A 19,201-nucleotide genomic window follows, 5' to 3' on the forward strand; every position below is an offset into this window, starting at 1 on the left:
TTTACAAAACAGAGTGGTGCTAACCCATCAGACTCGAGGGAATTATGGCAGGAGGATTAAAGTCTTTTATTTATCAAAACACCATGATGCCAAGTGTTCGGAAATTGTGTTTTTTCTAAAAATAAATGTTTTTTTTCGTTAACAGAGGTAAAATGGTCTTCATAATTAGGCGAGGGATGGCTTGTTCTCAGCTGCAGTAATGATCACAAAGGCCAAGGAGTTATTTATAAAGGATCTAGTTTGGCCACAGCAGCATGCACTGGAAGCAAACCACTCTTCTTAGACAAGGTATTCAAATCAAATTTCATGGGAAAGGGTTGCAGTCTAACTTGTCATTTAATATTTGTGGCATTGTACTGGGCCCAATTTATCCTCAACTTGTGTTGCAGTTAACTTGAAAGATAAAATGTACAGACTGCACCTTGCATCAGATAAACGGGCAATTCATTTTCAAAACTTCATTTAGAATCCAGTTTGGAATAAATAAAGTTTGCAAATATTTTAAACAAACAGCAGTAGGCACAGCCAACTGTAGCTCTTCTGTCTTTTTATTCATTCAGAGATGAATTAATACACATTATCAGCATCTCAAATATCCAAATTGCTCAAGTCTGACATTTTCTAAGGGACGGTTGACTATAAAAAGAGTGATGACAAAGTCCACTTGTAGCATTGTAAAAATACATCTAAATAACAATCCGAGTGGAGCTGCTAGCGGGAAATCGCTAATGTAGTGATTCCGTCGGTGACAAAAGAAATAGAAAGAAGCAATTTAACATCTGAGGGACAGAGGAAGAGAGAGAGATCAGCACATCATCTCCTTCCTCTGCTACCATCTAGTGTTCAACTGAAAAGGTTCACACTGCTGTGTGTGCGGCTCAGTCTGGTACTGAGTGGCACTGTATCTCCTTGGGAACATTCAGAATTGGTATACAACCAGAGAAAGGTGTTTATTTAAAACTACACAAAGTTACACTTAAAAAGACTCCCAGCTGAAATGAAGGTCTGTTGAAAACAAAAAGATAAAGATAAAACTGCTCCTTTATATTCGTCAAATAAATCTCCAATGCATTTCCGCAGCTGAGCTTCCCAGTAATAAAACACTGTTACCTCCGGGTTGGTCTGTAGAGAGCGCTGAAGTATGGATATCCATGAACATTTATACAGTAAGTTTCCAAAGAATGTTTTGCACAAAGCCTCAATATTAATGCCAGCAGAGGTTTCAGTGCATTTAACATGGAGCAGATACTTGCTCGACTATAGTCCAGCACAGGATCGTTTCTTCCTTTAAACATCCACTTCAACATTTTGATGTCTGTGAATCGATTTTGTTTTTTTTGTAAAGAATGACAATTTAACCTTCTCGAATTCCAGCAGAGTGTGTGTATTTAGATGTATCTGTGTTTGTTTTTAAGTTAATCCCGGGCGTTAACAAGCAGATTATTCACACAGTTCGACTGCCAATAGTCCCAACTGGTTTGTCCTGGGTTAAACAAGAATCACTATGAACAAAATTAGTGGTCCATCCTCAAACAGGGTGCAAGGCGTCTGTTGCAGTTTCTTGCTCCTTCCCAGTTGCTCACAGGTAGTCCAGTTCCAGAGCTTGATACAATGACACCAGATCACCATTATTCAATATTCTCCAAAATGGCATATTGTGCTGGAATTAAGAGTATACATATAATGAAGCATAAGTAACAGGTAAACCTTAGTTATACCCCACAAGACAATAGTAAACTGTTTGAAATAAAGATTACAAATAGAAAAGGGGTACTTTTGGTGAATTACTTTATTTTTGCTCCCTCCCTCCTCTCATCCATTTGAAAACTGCATTTTGCCAATGCAAACCTGAAAACAGAAACTTTACTTTAAGTGCAAGAGGTTATGTCTAAGTCACAAGTAAGGCTTACATTAACACTGCAATGAAGTTGCTGTGAAATTCCCCTAGTCGCCACAGTCCGGCGCCTGTTCGGGTCAACACACCTAATCAGCACGTCTTTCACAACGTGCGAGGAATCCGGAGGAAACCCACACGGACATGGGGAGAACGTGCAAACTCCACACAGTGACCCAAGCCAGGAATCGAACCCGGCTCTCTGGCGCTGTGAAGCAGCAGTGCTAACCACTGTACTACCGTGCCGCCCATTTGCATCCCTAAATGAAGTCCAGTAGATGGTGATCAACCTTCAGACACAGAGCTTAACCATGTCCTGAAGAAACATTACATTTTAACCTGGAAAATGATTAATCAGGTTTATAAAAGTGAGATTCAGAAAGGTTAGCTAGCAGCAGACAAATTCCAGAATAAATTAGGTGCAACTGTGTGAACTTTGCTGTGGCTAAAGATTTCACACAGTGCATGCCAGTTTATATTCTTCAAAGGCAGTTCAAAATAATTAACCCACCAAGACTGATCTGTCAATGGTTGTGCATCAGTTGTAGCATGATGATAGCAAGATGTACACCACACCACACACACTGAGAAATTCAAGGATAAAGTGAACTTTAATTTCAATGATCATTAATGATCATGATTGTTGAAAATAAAGATGCAGGAAGCCCCAAAGCCAATATTCCACACAGTATATAACAAAGTAACAAAGCAGGTATTCAGTTGTTTGGAAGGAATGGAATATAATTTTCTGAATATGGCTCTACAGAAACCCTCCAGCCAGTTAGTAAGAAACTGTGCCCGAGGCAAGGCATCTCTGTAATTCACTCAATGTTACCTCCTCGTTTTAAAACATCCAGTATAGTACGTACAAAATGTGTTTCAAACTCAGTGGAATCAGGTGATATGCAACAACCTGAAATGAGCACAGAGAACTGCAAGATTACATGAAAACAACTGGTGTCTTTAACTTCACAGCAGCTTTATTCATTGAAGATTCATAGAATCTCGACAGTGTAGGAGGAGGCCATTCGGCCCATTAAGTCTGCACCGAACACAATCCCACCCAGGCTCTATTCCTTTAACCCCACATACTTACCCTGCTAATCCCCTGACAGTAGGGTCAATTTAACATGGCCAATCAACCTAACCCCCACATCTTTGCACAGTGGGAGGAAACCGGAGCACCTGCAGAAAATCCACATAGACACGGGGAGAACGTACAAACTCCGCACGGTCAGTGACCCAAGCCAGGAATCGAACATGGGTCCCTGGCGCTGTGATGCAACAGTGCTAACCACTGTGCCACCCTACCACCCCTATTTTTTCCAATGGGATTCTTCTGTGGAACTGTATTATGACCAAATAATCTGTTTCAATGTTGTAAATATCAACAAAAGGAAATTTAAGCAATGATTGCTGAAGGATAGAGATGGGAAGGTTTATTCTTTCGTACGTACTGTTGGAGCCTTTATGACTTTCTCTGAATCAGGAATCCTGGCTCTCTCCTCACTAGCATTTAAAAAATTTTTACAACTTTTGTTTGTGGGCTCTTGCTGTGTGGAAACAAGTTACTGGATTTACCTGCAATACTTTGAAGTACCCTTGTGACATCCAGAGGTCATTTTCTTTTTCATTCACTGATGGTCCAGAAAATGGCCTAATCTTTAGCTTTATTTTTTTTGAAATCATGTGGTGATGCCGGTGTTGGACTGGGACCCGCACAGTAAGAAGCTCAACACCAGGTTAAAGTCAACAGGATCATTTGGTAGCACGAGCTTTTGGAGCACTCACCTGATGAAGGGGCAGTGCTCTGAAAGCTCGTGCTACCAAATCAATCTGCTGGATATTTAAAAATTACTACAAGAAACACTGCTGACCCATTTTTGAACAAATGCTTCTTTGGGGATGTTGTATCTCAGGGAAGAGAATGTCTTAACACAAAATATTTGAGTTCGCAGCTCACATAGTTAGCATGCATGCAAACTGACAGGAACTCAGCAATAAATAAAAACCAAAGTTGGCAGAAACAGTTTATTCAGACCAATGGAAATGATTAGCACCATTTCAGGGGTCAGGAACCTGCAATCTGGGGGTAGCGTTCAGCTCTCACAGATTTACACATCAAGCCAAGGTTGTTTGGGAGAAGTTACTCAAAGCAAATTTTGGCAGAAATTCAAAAACAGCAAATGAGCAAAAGTGGAATTGGGACCTTCAAGCAATATTTATTTCAAATGCATTTTGCATACAAGTGGATTTGACTCCAAAATGGGTGTTGTCCTGAACAAAAAAAATGTGAAAACAGAGTTTACCTGATTTGATCTGTTGGGTTCAACCCCATGTGAAAGTATGAATAGGATACAACCATCACCAAATACTTACATTGAGAGAAATCCCACTCCACAAACAAATAAAACACACATTACGACACTTTCAAACAATCAGCCATTTCTTTAGCTGAACCCAAACCCCAATCAGCTATTCCATCCTTGCCTGATTTCTGACACTTATTCCTTTATTTGCGTTGTTATAATTGTATCTGCTGCTTTCATATCAAACCTTTGGCAAACGTGCAGGATTTACATTCACTGCAAAACATTCCAAGTTGAGTTTACCTGTTTAGCTGCATACTCCTCATCCCGACCATCCCCAATCACTACATATGTAACTTTTTTCCCAAATCTGGACACAATGCGCTCAAAACAGCTTTCTTTGCCTGGAAAAAAACAAGTACATCTTATCCATTTGACTGCCCAGCCACAGGCTTCAGAATTTCTTCCACCTGCTCTTCAAGACCAACTGCTTCAAGCAAATCTTCCGTCCAATAAAATAACGGTTTGCACTGAAGAAATTTTGCTCAAAAGACACACAGGAGCAACATGGAGTGAGGCAATGTACTTGTGGTTGAGGTGTTAAATCAAGGCTCCACCTATCTGTTCAGATTCTTTTTAATTCATTTGGGGTAACCGGCTGGGCCAGCAATTATTGCCTATCCCTAACTGCCCTCCATTTCAGCGCACATTTGAGATCAACCTCATTGTTGTGGATCTGGGGTCACATGTAGGCCAGACCAGGTAAGGATGGCAGATTACACGGAGGTGTAATTCAATATATGAACCAAACCTCTGAGTCAAAACCTGTTCACAATTGTGGTCCAGTGCTGGGACAATGCTCCAACCACAACATCTTAGAACTCAATGTGCACCACATGTATCATTATGAACATGCCCTACAACTGGCATGTGAACCAATCGTCATTGCATGTGCTGTGTGCATCAGGTGCTGTGCTTCATAGGCACTTGGGCTTCCTATAACTCAAACCCATGTGAACTTGATTGGCATGATGGTAGAACTATTAAAATGGTAGAATTGTTAAGTGACTTTCCCAGCTCAGCGAATATAGGGTATGAGAATAGAAAACCCTACAAAAGCATCGTATTTCCATAGCTGATATCCTCGGCAGTTTTGGGTGTAAAATTGTGAGCATTAAGAGGCATTTTAAGATTGACCAAACTCAGTTACTGACAGGATTTAGCAGCTATCCAAGACATCCAATAGTCTGAGCTAAAGTCTAACACATGGCCCAAATATGAACTGAGTGGATCATGTGTGGGCTGGCCTATGCAGTTCATTTTGATGGACTATTTGCTATTGACAATTATAATGAGATTATACGCAAATCTGAACAAAATACACTCTTTTCTTAGGCAGCAGTCGATTATCCACACTGGGATTTCTTTGAATGAACTTGACCAATTCACTCAAAACTTTGAGTTTTGAGCAACAACAAAAACTTATTCCAACAGCATCTCGAAGATCAGAATTACTCGATGAAAAGTTCACTAAGTCAGTCACACTTTGGAACATAACATTAATTGTTGGGATAATCAAATGTATTGATAAGTCAATTAACTACAAAATAGCTCATTCTAGAACAAAGAATAAAGTGCAATTATATAATGATGGATATTGAAAATATTGGGTCATATATTACTAATACAGGAGTCACTAACAATAGGACAGGTTACTGGAAGCCAGAAAAAAGGCCCACACAAGCTGATGCTCCACCACTGATATACAGTGACAGCAGCATGCATCATCTGTAAGATGCATTGCAGGAACTCACCAATGCTTCCAAACACACAAACACTACCACCAAGAAGGACAAGGGCAGGAGTCACATGGGAAGACCATCACCTGTTGATAATTATTTTTCTGCCACCCAACAATAAGCCAAGTAAATATACTGGTGGGTGTTTCTAAGTCTCTACCTAAGTTGTGATTAGTTGCAAGAATCTGCTCAACAGCCTAGTGTGACTATCACAACAGTGGTTAAAATGTTCTACAACAGTGGTTAAAATGTTCTACATATCGAAGCTACTTGGAAGCATGATCTGAGTTTCCATCAGAATAAAATCACAAGACAACATCAATTCCAATTTATATCATCAGGGTTACTTTGCGACACAATTTGTGAAGTTTGACAAAGATTACATAACTAGTCGTGCCAGTGGAGTTGAATTTGATTATCTATGAGAAACCATCCAAAGACAATAACTGTCAAATAAAACAAACAAAATCCCTTACCTATTTTCGTGGCACTGTAAATGTTTTCAATAGGGAAAATTTCACCTAGTCCATACAGCAACACTTTAGCCAGAGCTGGAACGAGTTGTGTTGTGGTGACAAGGATGTTAACACAGTTCCTTCTGGAATAAAATAAAGGGCTTCAACCAGTCTTTATTTCTCGAAACATACATTACCCTCTTTTCCCTATTGAATCTTTTTCGTGATCATCAAGCTGAAGTCAGTCATTTTGGCTGCCAGCTACAATGTCTTGTACAATTTAGAACTTGGTCACTTGCATGTCAGCAATCCTTACGCTCATTCCAAGCAAGGTCATGAGTACTTTAACACGAGCTCTTTTGTACAGAGGGTCAACTGCCTACCAGAAACTAGATTGATAGCTTCAAATTAATCTCACTTAGAAACAGTAGACAGATTTCAGTCACTTTTTTCACTCAAAATAATGGATGGAGAATTATATGCAGCACATGCACAAATTCCCAATCTGCATTTCTGGCAGGCAAGGTTTCTCAAGTATGCAATGGCAGCAAATTATAATTTCAGTTTATTCCTTAAACACGCTTCCAAACAGAGTTTATTCAAATCGGAATGAGCTTTTAGTTGAATACCAAATCACTGTTCAGATGTAGAAAGCAGCAGAAGGATGAAATAAACAGTCAACAAAATTGCAAAACCTGAACTTTTATGTGGCTACCTTGACTGAATTAGCAGCAGTGATTTCAATGCAGTTGCTAGCCAGGAATCAGTTAAAACTTCGACATCGGCTCTTAACTGCTGTAAGGAATCCCTCTTGGCCGGGTTGAGCAACTCTGTTGAAACATTAAAGTGACACTTGCTCACTTTTCTTAGCCTCTTTACCAATGATTATTGCAGAGTGAAGAAATAACTCGAGGCAACTACTCAAACTGTGTTCGAAGAAACTTACCTCCGACATTTGTACTGTATGTGTTGTACATTTCTTTCACACGTCGATATCGAAAGGCCAGCTTTCGCATCCAATCAATACCTCCCTGCACACCACCTCCTGAGGAAAGGCTCGAACCAGACACTGATCCATGAAAACCATCAGTAGCAAAGTTGTAGTTACTGAAACCAAGAAGAAAAAAATTGCTTCCTACAAGATATTGTTCAAATGTAAATTAAACACTTACATTAATCAACAAAGTTTACACAAAGCTATATGATGCATTGCAACAGGAGTCGGCCATTCAGTCCCTTGAGCTGTTTTTAAGTCATTCGTGGGACGTGGGTGTCGCTGGCTGGTCGGCTGGCCAGCAATTATTGCCCATTACTCGTTGCCCGAGGGCAGTTGGGAGTCACCCACATTGCTGTGGCTCTGGAGTCACATGTAGGCCAGACCAGGTCAGATTTCCTTGCTAAAGGACATTAGCGAACCAGATGGGTTTTTCCAACAATCAACAATGGTTTCATGGTCAAGTGTAGATTCTTAATTCCAGATTTTGTTTTGAATTCAAATTCTAATATCTGCCGCAGCGGGATTCGAATTCGGGTCCCCCGGGTATTAGCTGAGTTTCTGGATTAATAGTCTAGTGATACAACCACTTGGCCATCACCATCCCAGTTGAGTCTGTTCCGTCAAACATTTAGGTCATGGCTCAGCTTTATCTCAACTTCATCGATCCAAGTTAGTTCCATAACTCTTAATGCTCTTACTTATCAGCAATGCCAGATTTGACATTTTTACTTGACCCCCAGCCTCTGGAGCTTTTCCCAGGGAGACAAGTTCTAGATTTCCACTCACCTTTTTGTGAAGAGATTTACAATTGAAGTAAAAGAGAAAGGGGGAACATGTGAAGAAGCAGTCTCAGATGGTCATCAATTTCAACCCTCACATTACATACAAACATAGGAATTAGGAACAGGAGTAGGCTGCTTGCCCCCTCAAGCCCGCTCCGTCATTCAATCAGATCAAAGCTGATCTGATTGTAAACTCAATCCCACGCTCCTACCTCCCTCCGATAACCTTTCACCCCATTGGTCATCAAGACTCCAGCATCCTCTGCCTTAAAAATATACAAAAACTTTGCTTTCACCACCTTGAGGAAGATGGTTCCAAAGACTCACAGCCCTACGAAAAAAATTCTCATCGGTCTTAAATTAATGACCCCTTAATTTTAAAGGGTGACCCCAAGTATTTGATTCTCCCACAAAAGGAAATATCCTTACCACACCGACCATCTCAAGACCTCTCAGAATCTTAAATGTTTCAATCAGGTCGCCTTTAACTTTTCTGAGCTCCAGTGAATACAAGCCTGGCCTGTCTAACCTTCTTACATGAGACACCCTGCCCAATCCAGGTATGAGTTCAGTCAACCTTCTGAACTGCTTCCAATGCATTTACATTCTTCCTTCAATAAGGAGACCAATGTGACATTCTACCATAGCACATCAATGCACGTAGCATAGGACTTTAAACTGAAATATAAAATGGATTACGTTAAATCTTGTCCATTGTCATCAGCTGCAACATCTTCCACATGAACCTGATCGCACTCCTGTAGAATAAAGACAAAAATCATGAACATGGAATTATGCAGCAATATCAAACTTAGACTTGTAGTCTCCACATTAACATAAGAAGCCAAACATTGAGACAATCACATGGATCCTGTGCCATTTAGCATCAATAACCCATGAGATTCTGTCAATACTTCCTTACTTTGCAAACTACTCTCACTAGTTTGTAAACAGGACTAAAATTGTTCCCTTGTTAGCTGTCCAAGAACTGGATTGCAGAAACAGATGAAAAAACCAGACTACTAAGAAATTACTGTTCAGAGTTGAATTATCTATAATACAATGTTTATAGATAGTCAAAACATCTTAGTCTTCCTATCAGTCAAAAGAATGGACAAGGTCTTATTTTGAATTGACCATCAGTGTTCATTCTCTATCTGCCATGAAAATGCATAGTCTTTGCTCAGCACAACCTGAATACTCAAGATACTTAAAAACCAGCACTAATCCATCATTTAGCATTCTGCAGCAGAAGGTGTTAGTACAAAATAGACCTGCAGCATTTTTCCAAAATGATTTTCTCCCTTTGTGCTTCATTCATCAAATGAGCCCACTTCCAGCGGTTAAATTTGACTTCAAAACTTACATGGGGACTTGAAGTAAATCTTTCGACATACTAATATTTAGTCACCAATCAATATTCATTACCTCCAAGTCATTGAAGAACAAGTGCGTGTCAGCAAGATCAAAAATCATTTCCTCCATGCGTAGTCCTAATGTCAGTGCTGATGTTGGGTCCTGCAGAGTAATCACATCAGTTATCAGAGGCATCACATAAAACATGGCCGTGTCATATTTGAGAGAAGATTTTAAAAAAGACAATTACAAATTTTAGTGTGACAACAAGCTGTAGGGATAATTGGTGCACCCCAGGCAGCTTGCATGTCTCTGGTGTAATGGAAAGACACAAAGGAATAATGAGAAGTCAAAGTTCCTTTTCCTGACCAGAGTCCAGTGACTCTAGAACAGGAAAGGGTTTAGCTACAATGTCTGCTACAATATCCATCACCAAAATCACACCAATGTCCTATCGAGGTTTACATGTGGAAAATGAATGGCCCCAGCTTTCCAAATAGGGCAGTCAATCACTCAGTGCCAATCATTCAAGGGGAAAATTTGAGCAGGCATTAAAAAAAAACTTGCGTTACGGTAACAAACGGACATACTGTAAAACTGTAAACAGTATCAGGAATATTTTGTGAGGCCGTGGTGTTTAAATGTGACACATCAGGTACGTAAAAAGCAATGATACAAGTTATAATCTGCAACTGTCTCTCTCCTCCTTAGTGCCATTTTAATATTAACGAAGCGGTAGTGGATCTGCCTGCACCCAGTCTAAAAAAACTGTAGGTTATCAGTAATCCACAGCTCTGTTGTTATCAGTTAAGCTCAGCTGTATAGTTCAGCTTTGAGAGTCTAAATTAAGAGAGCTGGAGACCAGAGCATTGACTAATTTCATCACAATTCCATCAATTTCTGTTTATGAATGAGAAATTGATGACCATTATAGAATTTTCAGATCACAATCTGTCAATATGTTGGAGCAGACAGAAAAGCAGATTACAAGGTATTATTTAACTTAATTCATTTTGTGTAACTTGATGCACCTTTAGGAACGGAAGATATCATTAATGTGGCTTCCTTTAGCAACTGAAGGCAGAGTGACCCCAACAGGACTTCAGCTGAACCAGCAGTCAATCCTTCTTTCTATAAAAAAGTTTCTCCTGAAGCCAAAGCATTTTCTGTTAATAGGGTCACTTTATCTGCAATTTCCAACAAATGCTCCATAGATATTATGCATAAAACCTGGAAGTACAATAGACTTCTCAAAACTAATTCATTGCAAGCTTATTTTAGCATTGTTCTAGCTGCTATACTTTGCTATTAAATCAGCTTTACATGAAGACTTTTAGCCATTTCCTACCTTTCCAAATTTTTGTGCAAATGACCCAGTAAGTAGTGAATGAAATATGATAATGGTTTCATCCAAGTCCCACACAAACACTCGCTGTAAAAGGAACACAGGAAGGAATATTACACACAAGTGATAAGTTGCCATCCAAAATCTTCTGAAGCCAAGTATGAAATAGCATTGTTTCTTGAACCATTGTCTTATACTCAACATAGACCCTATGCTCAAAGTTCTTGTAGACTTCGAGTGTGATCAACAGGGTTCCATTCCTAATAATTTTACACCAAAATGACAAACAGCAGTTTAAGACACAGAAGGATGATCGCAAGCATCCACTATCGGCCCAAACAGCAATATTTGTACTTCTTTAAGGTGCAAGGGGCAAGGTTTAAATAGATGAATGAGGCAGATTTTTTACAGTAAGGAGTCTAACAACACCAGGTTAAAGTCCAACAGGTTGCTTTGGTAGCAAAGCGTTTGCTACCAAATAAACCTGTTGGACTTTAACCTGGTGTTGTTAGACTCCTTACTGTGTTTACCCCAGTCCAACGCCGGCATCTCCACATCATGACTACCATCGACACCGCAGATTTTTTACACAGAGGGTGGTGGGTGCCTGGAACTTCCTGCTGGGGGAGGTAGTGGAAGCAGCTACGGTAGTAGCTTTTAAGGGGCATCTTGACAAATACATGAATAGGATGGAAATAGAGGGATATGGTCCCCGAAAGGGTAGGGGCTTTAAGTCGGGCAGCATGGTCGGTGCAGGTTTGGAGAACCGAAGGGCCTGTTCTGGTGCTTTCTGTGTTTTCTTTGTTGTGAGTTAGAAGCTGTAGATTCATAGTCAGCTGAAGGACATGAACACAGTCAGGTTAGGGTACAATGCAAGGATAGCTACACTATCAGAAGTGCAATCCTTCTCAAGGAAAAACTTCCTGTTCTGCTATCCTTCAAATACACAGCAGTGTTTGAAGAGAAATAAGAGGTTGATGTTCACAGATCTTGCAGCACAGAAGTCGGCCATTCAGCCCATTTTGTGTCGGCTCTTTGAAAGATTTATCCAATTAGTAACTCACAATGGTTCAAATTTTTGTTTTGCAAAGTATTATCCAATTAAGTAGGGTTTGCTTTCAATGGCCTTTCAGACAGTGTATTACAAACCAGTCCAGTGCTAACCAACTTTCTTCAACTGGACCCAACCATCAGACAGATTATTTGTCGAGATCTTACATAGAAACATAGAAAATAGAAGCAGGAGTAGGTCATTCAGCCCTTTGAGCATGCTTTGCCATTCAATATCATGGCTGATCCTCTAACTCAGCACCATTCTCCTGTGCTCTCCCCATACCCCTCGACACAGAATCTAGAAATCTATTTCCTTTTTAAATATGTTCAGTGACTTGGCCTACACAGTCTTCTGTGGTAGAGAATTCCACAGGCTCACCACTCTTCATCTCAATCCTAAATGGCCTAACCCATGTCCCTAGCATTCCCTCCTGTTCTAAACCACCCCCACAGCCAGAGGAAACAACATTCCTGCATCCAATCTATTCAGCCCCGTCAGAATTTTATACATTTCAATGAGATCCCCCCCTTTTTCTTCTAAATTCCAATGAATATAGGCCCAGTCAATCTTGCCATCCCAGAAATCAGCCTGGTGAGCCTCTGTTGCACTCCCTCTGTGAAATGTACATACTTTCTGAGGCAAGGAGACCAAAACTGCATACAGTACTCTAGACATGTTCTCACCAAGGCCCTGCACAGCTGAAGACAGCCTTGCTTCTGGACTCAAATCCTCTTGCAATGCAGGAGATGGCACAGTGGCACATTGGTTAGCACTGCTGCCTCAGCGCCAAGAACCCGGGTTCAATTCCCGGCTTGGGTCACTGTCTGTGTTGGTTTCCTCCGGGTGCTCCGGTTTCCTTCCACAGTCCAAAGATGTGTGGGTTAGGTGGATTGGCCATGCTAAATTTCCCCTTAGTGTCAGGGGCTAGGGTGAATGCATTATGTTATGGGAACAGGGCCTGGGTGAGAAAATTTGAATTCAATGGAATTAAAAGTTGAATGACGACCAATTGGGAACTAGCATTGTACCAGAAACAGTTACAAGGGTGGCACGGTAGTTAGCACTGCTGCTTCACAGCTCCAGGGACCTGGGTTCGATTCCCGGCTTGGGTCACTGGCTGTGTGGAGCTTGCACATTCTCCTTGTGTCTGCGTGACTTTCCTCCGGGTGCTCCGGTTTCCTCCCACAGTCCAAAGGTGTGCGGGTTAGGTTGATTGGCCATGCTAAAATTGCCCCTTAGTGTCCTGGGATGCGTAGATTAGAGGGATTAGCGGGTAAAATATGTAGGGATATGGGGGTAGGGCCTGGGTGGGATTGTGATCGGTGCAGACTCGATGGGCCGAATGGCCTCTTTCTGTACTGTAGGGTTTCTATGATGATTTCTATGATCTATATGAAACTGCTTCACTAACGTTGACAGAAAGAGATCAACTTTGTCAAAGAAGTCCCAAGCAACATTGTCAATTGCTGCAAAAAACCATCTGGTTCAATAATGTCCTTTAGGGAAAGACCATCCTTACATGGTCCAGCCGACATGTGACTCCAGATCCATAGCAATGCAACGACCTACCAAACCACTCAGTTCAAGGGCAATTAGGATTGGAAAATAAATGCTGCCCCAGCCAGCAACGTCCACCTCCCGCAAATTGTGATGAAAATAGGCATTTAGAGAGTGGTGAATGGGGCATATTTGGAACTGGAACAGTCAATAAGTTAGAAAGTAAAACTGTTTCCTCTCATTTTAAAGATTGCTCAACTGTTAATGTTTAAGCTGTTTCATTTGTTAGAGTTATATTTAAGCTGTGTTATTAAACAAAGTTGGTTTAACTATAAAAGATCCAAACTTTGTCAATGGAATCATTCCTTGGGAGAAATATCTTATCCTCACATCTATGACAAAAATGGGTTTAGTTTGGCTTTCCAATGCAATTTGGAATTCTAGTCCAATACCCGAACAAAAATAAATAAATTTTAAAAACCTGTTTAAATCACCTTGAAGCTTCTTAACATCCTCCTCACCACACATTCCCATCAAATTCCATGTCAAAAGCAAACTTGGAAATATTACTTTTGGTTCCCTCATCCAAATCATTGATGTATGTAGGGATTGGCTAGGGCCCATGCACTGATCCCTGCAGGAGCCCACTAGTCACCACTTGCTTTGTAAACAAAAAGGTTCACTCATTTGTCCACATAACTAGCCAATTCATTGTGTTTTTAGAGGCATAAGAAGTTGATGTCTAAATGTCAATCTTTCTTTTTAAACTGTCAAATTACAGAAGCCAAACTTCCTCCTATTTCTGTAAATTGTCTCCATGATCAGTCTGTTGTACTTTTTCAGGTGCCCAAATGGCAAATGATGATGGCCAGTATTGCCATTAACTGTTCCAGTTCCAGAAGAAAGGAACCTGGGTAAATATTTCCTCCTTCCTCTCTTGAAGATTCTGAGGCTAATTGCAGCTTTGTCATCAAATTCTTGCTTTGCTTCGTTGCAAAAGCACAACCCGCATGTCCTCAAATAAGTGATGTTCCTGCCACTTGTTTAGAAGACAAATAAAGCTGCCAATTCGCAACTAGTAATGTACCAGAAACAGCGACATATGAAACTGCTTCAGTCATGTTAACATAAAGAGCATCTTACCATGCATCTTTGACGCTCTCTAAAAAGGACTGACAGGGCTTCAGTAAAACCATCTCATCCAACAGATCACACAGTTGACAGCGCAACAGCAAAATGCCAGCTCACCGATTCAAGCTGTGAGGTTTGACAACGCCTGGTTGACTTTTGACTCAGAATAGGCTGACTCAGGCTGCTATTGGAATTTAATATACTTTTAACTACACAAAATTCCTGTTCATTATGGTTCAGATTTTATTCATTTGGATTTAGTATTTAAATAGATCATATTTTACAGTAACAGTCACAATAAATATTTATTTTTCCTCTCTAAATGATCTTCTCTTCAATATGCTGCTCAGTGTGCACTGATCTCTCCAACCTTGGAATCCTTGGCTAAACAAACCTCTTTTGCGCATCTTTAATACAGTAACAAATGATTCACTCCATCAGCCAGGTTACTTTTTAGTTTGAATTTTATGCACTATCCACATGCATTAGCTTTAAATTGGCTGCGTATCACCCAGTATAAAGTGTAAATGAAAATGAAAACTGCTCATGTCCTGAAGTGTGCCAGTAAAAGCCCACAGTTAAAATTTCAATTTGAATGGTTTACTAAAGAGGGGGGAATATTTTTATAAAAACGTGGAAGAGCATTTTAAATGTTCATGCAAAGGTCTTTGCAAAATCTTAACATTGAAGGAATATGCAGCCTCTTTATGTTGTAACAGCATTTACCACATTCACAATACCTTCCCTAAATTGTTTATTTTAAATAACTTATTAAAGAACAATAGAAACTAGAGACAGTTCTGACTGAGCACGGACGACGCTGGCTGGAATTCTCCCGCCGTGACCATGGCGGGCACGAGTGGGGAATCGAGCAGGAGCCATAAAGTTGGAAAGCTGGAGGATCGGACTTCCCGCTGGCTGGCGACATGAACATCATTTCCATTCATTGGCATCTCATGAATGCTCATTAAAACAGCTGGTCACCGGCATCCTGTCAGGACTTCCAATTTTGCATCTAGAACCCGACTGCTAAAAAAATGCGTGTACAAAGTGATCCTCAGTTTGCAACAGACTTCGAGCTGATTGCAACAAGCCTTTCTGCCATATTCCTGAGCTGCTCCTAATGCACTGTACACCACTCTGCCAGGGCAGACCAATTCTTGCCCTCCATCGCCATGCCAAGCTGTCTTAATGGATGGAACTGTGCTGCTGGACCCATTCACCCTCTTGTGTCACTGACTGGGATCAATACTGCACCTGCAGCTGGGGGGTAGAGGGGTCTCCTTCCCACTGGAGCCACACACCAATGTTTAAATATGACGCCAGGACCTTCAAAATCGCTAACTGACAACAGGCAGACAAATCATCTGCAGTCCACCAGGAGATTCAGAGGGCAACTTGCCTGTGCATAATTAATGAGATTCCACGGGCAGAATCCCACCAGTTGGCCAGTGGGAATGGTGTCACTGGAGCAGTCCGCCACTACAATTAGTCTCAAAAGGGAGAATTCCGCCTTTACGTATAGCCTTTGGGCGTATAGATCTGGAGTATTGCTGTAAAAAGAGAAGCACTGTCAAAGCTTTTCATCTTGCACTCATCAGGACAATCGTTCTCTTTACAATTTAGTATTCTTGCAAACTGTCCTGATGAGTACAAGATGAAAAGCTTCAACAGCACGTCTTTATTTTCAGCAACACTCAACTTCATGAATGTGAAATAACACACAGCAATACTGAGAAAACAAATCGCGTGCCACTTCTACCCCTGCCATCGTACATGAACACTGTTTGTCAAAAGTGAAATGTACCTCCAGTTCATTATCAGGTGCTGGTGAGGAACAATTCTTCTTTCCTTTCCCCCTGGATTTCCCACTGGGAATTTTACGAGATCGCTCCTCAAGCTCCTTTACTATTGTGGGTGACAGACTTGGAACTGCACCAGAATCTCCTAAATAAAAAGAAAAGTAAGCCAGTAGTTTTGAGAGTCAATGTGGAATTTTAACACATTCGATTTCTTTAAAAACACCAACATCTTTATATTGTGTACAACTGCAAAATCTCATGTCCTGTCTTTTAACAATTTTCTCTTCAAACCAGGTTAGTTGATTCTCTTTAAAACTGATAAATTTTGTTACAATCAAGCTTTACTTTTGAATGACCCTCAATTACCACGTGCAGCTCTGTGGACTTTTCATTTCTTTCAAATGTTACAACAGCATTTCCTTCCAACAGCTTTGCATTCCTGTCTTTTTCCAGTGGATCGAAACACAAATCCTGCACCATTTTATACTAGATTTTGGTTGTTTGCAGGTTCCACGGTTCATTCATCAGTTCTCTTCTACCTCAATAAAATAATACAATGCCAGCAAGATTCAGACAATGAACAAGGATCTGAGGACATTTTGCTACCTCAACAAAAATGCAGCTTTTAGTTTGGAAAACATCCTGTTTTCTCAGATCTTTTCCCAATTTTTGGTTATTTATGTCTGATACCACAGGTTTCACAGCACATCAGCACCACAATGAAACAAATCATTGCTTTGGCTGCAAAATCACCAAAAACCTCTAAATAATGTAGGAGAAGGTAAAGACATCGGAGCAGAATGCTCCACCATTCAATCATGGCTGATATCTTTCTCATCCCCATTCCCCTGCCTTTTCCCCATAACCCCTGATCCCCTTATCAAGAACCTATCTCTGTCTTAAAGACACTCAATGACCTGGCCTCCACAGCCTTCTGCAGCAGAGAGTTCTACAGATTCACCACTCTCTAGCCGAAGAAATTCCTCCCATCTGTTTTAAAGGATTGCCCCTTTAGCCTGAGGTTGTGCCCTCTGGTTCTAGTTTTAAACAAGGAGAACAGCCACTCCCACAAGGTGGCTACACTGCATCCAAACAAAAAGGCTGCCTGATACAATTTGGCCCTCTCCCAAGTATTCAATATAAATTAGCGTTTTCAAATGTGCTCCCTATGAAAGTTACAAGTTTACAATATACAGTGAGCAGGTGTGGTCTGCCTCAGGGTTAAGAATCTACCTTTCATGGTAAAATTTATGTAGGATGACACTACATCCATCTTCTGATGGTGGGAAATTAAAACTTGTTGGAGATTACGCAGTCTCAATTCTGTTTTTAGTAAACAATTTCTTAGTGTGACCCAACAGCCTCAGCTGGAGTATTGCATCCAGACGCTGCACTTTAGGAAAGATGCAAAGACACTGGAGAGAATGCAGAAAAGATTCATCAGAATGATCCCAGGAATACACTTCATCCACAGGTTCTCCATTGTCCACTGTGTATGTAATGTTCTCAAAGAATTTCACCAAATTAGTCAAACATGACCTTCCCTTCATGAATCCTTGCTGCATCCTTCCAATGGGACAATTTATATCCAGATGTCCCCCTATTTCTGCCTTGATGATAGATTCAAGCATTTTCCCGACGATAGAATTTAAGCTAACTGGCCTATAGCTACCCGCCTTTTGTCTACCTCTTTTTTTAAAACAGTGGCGTCACATTTGATTCCAGGGATGAGGAGCTTCAGTTACGAAGATAGATTGGAGAAGTTGGGAATGTTTCCCTTGGAGAAAAGAAAGCCGAGAGAAGATCTGACAGAGGTTTTCAAAATCATGAAGGGCCTGGACAGAGTAGATCGGGAGAAACCATTCTGACACATGAAAGAATCGAGAACGAGGGGGCAGAGATTTAAAGAAATTGTCAAAAGAAGCAAAAACATCTTTCCCTCACATTAAGTGGTTAATGTCGAGAATGCGCTGCCTGAGTGTGTGGTGGAGGCAGGTTCAATTGAAACATTCAAGAGGGAATTAGACTGTTGTCTGAAAAGGAAGAATGGGCAGGGTTACAGGGAGAAGGCAGGAGAATGGAACTCAGTGAATTGCTCATTCGGAGAGCTGACGCAGACTCAACAGGCCCATTGGTCTCTTTCTGCACTGTAACAATTCTGTCAAGTTAGACGTTGATCTCTGTCCACAGGGAACTATTCGCATTGCAACCATGTCAGTGCACTGCTTTCCTTGCTCCAAGTACCCAAGGAAAGGCTGCAACTTTATATAATATTAAAAACTAAAGTCCTCACAACAGTCCCTAAAGTTGAAACAGGTGCTTGTAAAAATCCAAATTGCACATTTTTTCTGCTGAAAATTGAGCCCAGTGATGCACATACATGGCATGCACCATTCAAAGTTCTCCATATGATGCATGTGCATCTCCAAACCTGGCTACTGTTAGGAAAACAATAGGAATTAGAGACTTTCTTTCCACCACGTTTGGGAGGAAAATAATTCTTTCAAAAGTTTACTACTCTCTCAAGACCAAAAAGCCAGGAATCAATTGATAGATATTCATTGGTGCAAATCAGTAAAAACTGATTTTAACGTATCCCGTATACACTTGTAGCATCTATTTAACAGGAATTTTATTTCTAAAGGAAGGACAGGACTGCTGAAGCAAAGGAAAATCGGATCTTCTTATAGTAAATGAAGTGTTCTTCTGGGCTGCAACAGCACCTTTCTTTGGGAAAGCCAAGCATGTTGAATACTTACTTATTTACCTTAGTATCAGTC

At 40.7% G+C, this 19,201-nt stretch overlaps 1 protein-coding gene across 3 annotated transcripts in view; it reads right to left on the bottom strand.

The window, feature by feature from the left end:
• Positions 1 to 530: 530 nt before the first annotated feature.
• Positions 531 to 19,201, bottom strand: part of LOC144509391 (protein phosphatase EYA3-like) — a 63,738-nt gene continuing 45,067 nt past the window's right edge. For 2 of the 3 annotated variants that reach the window (XM_078238185.1, XM_078238183.1), the window contains 9 exons: positions 16,427 to 16,566; positions 10,941 to 11,024; positions 9,665 to 9,754; positions 8,936 to 8,994; positions 7,404 to 7,564; positions 7,173 to 7,287; positions 6,479 to 6,600; positions 4,507 to 4,607; positions 531 to 1,660 (listed from right to left, as the gene is read on the bottom strand). In XM_078238185.1, the coding sequence (XP_078094311.1) occupies positions 1,580 to 1,660; positions 4,507 to 4,607; positions 6,479 to 6,600; positions 7,173 to 7,287; positions 7,404 to 7,564; positions 8,936 to 8,994; positions 9,665 to 9,754; positions 10,941 to 11,024; positions 16,427 to 16,566 (953 nt within the window). In that variant the 3' untranslated portion in view covers positions 531 to 1,579. The remainder of the gene's footprint in view (positions 1,661 to 4,506; positions 4,608 to 6,478; positions 6,601 to 7,172; positions 7,288 to 7,403; positions 7,565 to 8,935; positions 8,995 to 9,664; positions 9,755 to 10,940; positions 11,025 to 16,426; positions 16,567 to 19,201) is intronic. The other variant, XM_078238184.1, reaches the window with a different exon arrangement.

Source organism: Mustelus asterias, chromosome 21 (genome assembly GCF_964213995.1).
Source record: "Mustelus asterias chromosome 21, sMusAst1.hap1.1, whole genome shotgun sequence".
Taxonomy (NCBI): domain Eukaryota; kingdom Metazoa; phylum Chordata; class Chondrichthyes; order Carcharhiniformes; family Triakidae; genus Mustelus; species Mustelus asterias.